This window comes from Apteryx rowi, unplaced genomic scaffold (genome assembly GCF_003343035.1).
Source record: "Apteryx rowi isolate R43461 unplaced genomic scaffold, aptRow1 scaffold_75, whole genome shotgun sequence".
Taxonomy (NCBI): Eukaryota; Metazoa; Chordata; class Aves; order Apterygiformes; family Apterygidae; genus Apteryx; species Apteryx rowi.
The window spans coordinates 1,743,539-1,743,889 of NW_020451038.1; the positions used below are offsets into that span (position 1 = coordinate 1,743,539).

At 70.7% G+C, this 351-nt stretch overlaps 1 protein-coding gene across 1 annotated transcript in view; it reads right to left on the reverse strand.

The window, feature by feature from the left end:
* Positions 1 to 351, reverse strand: part of LAMB2 (laminin subunit beta 2) — a 28,168-nt gene that overhangs the window by 10,520 nt on the left and 17,297 nt on the right. Inside the window, exon 6 of the mRNA XM_026087974.1 lies at positions 172 to 351. This exon is cut by the window's right edge and continues 1 nt beyond it. Within this exon, the coding sequence (XP_025943759.1) occupies positions 172 to 351 (180 nt within the window). The remainder of the gene's footprint in view (positions 1 to 171) is intronic.

Below are 351 nucleotides of genomic sequence, written 5' to 3' on the forward strand. Positions count from 1 at the left end.
CTCCCATCCCATCCCATCCCTGCGAGCTGTGTGCATGTCCTGCTCCGCTCCCAGCCCATCCCTACAAGCTGTGTGCATGTCCTGCTCCGCTCCCATCCCCATGCGCCGCACGAGCCGAGCTGCGGCTGCCCACGTGCCGGCAGCGCCTGCGTCGCAGCCCCGGGCTCTCACCTCTCCCTCGGTGGAGGGCTCGATGTCAGAGTAGCGCGACTCACAGATGACGTCGTCGATGCGGCGCAGGGGGCCGCGGCGCACGTGGGGGAAGGCGGCCGCGCAGTCGTAGGCGAAGTAGCGGTACACCCGCCAGGTGCGCCCGAAGTCGGCCGAGCGCTCCACCAGCATGGCCGCGGG